The sequence below is a fragment of the Myotis brandtii genome, unplaced genomic scaffold (genome assembly GCF_000412655.1).
Source record: "Myotis brandtii unplaced genomic scaffold, ASM41265v1 scaffold334, whole genome shotgun sequence".
Taxonomy (NCBI): Eukaryota; Metazoa; Chordata; class Mammalia; order Chiroptera; family Vespertilionidae; genus Myotis; species Myotis brandtii.
Window position 1 is genome coordinate 394,450 of NW_005362885.1, and position 376 is coordinate 394,825.

At 62.8% G+C, this 376-nt stretch overlaps 1 protein-coding gene across 1 annotated transcript in view; it reads right to left on the reverse strand.

Moving 5' to 3' along the window:
* GABRD (gamma-aminobutyric acid (GABA) A receptor, delta) overlaps nucleotides 1-376 on the reverse strand; it is a 6,873-nt gene that overhangs the window by 2,308 nt on the left and 4,189 nt on the right. The window contains 1 exon segment of the mRNA XM_014543764.1: nucleotides 68-351. Within this exon segment, the coding sequence (XP_014399250.1) occupies nucleotides 68-351 (284 nt within the window).

Here is a 376-nt window from a genome sequence, read left to right on the forward strand (position 1 = left end):
AGGGCCTCGGCCGAAACGCGGGAGCCGGGCTCCCAGGAAGAGGCCGGCGGCCACGTTACCCGACTTAAAGTTCATCAGCTCCGTGGTGAAGCGGTAGCTGGTGATGGTGAACTGGGCCAGCTGCAGCTTGTCCAGCCCGTGGATCTGCTCCTGGTTCTCCGACCAGTAGTACACGATGTCCTCAGCCGAGTAGCCGTCTGTGGGGGAGGCCACGTGGGCAAAAGTTCATCAGCTCCGTGGTGAAGCGGTAGCTGGTGATGGTGAACTGGGCCAGCTGCAGCTTGTCCAGCCCGTGGATCTGCTCCTGGTTCTCCGACCAGTAGTACACGATGTCCTCAGCCGAGTAGCCGTCTGTGGGGGAGGCCACGTGGGCAGC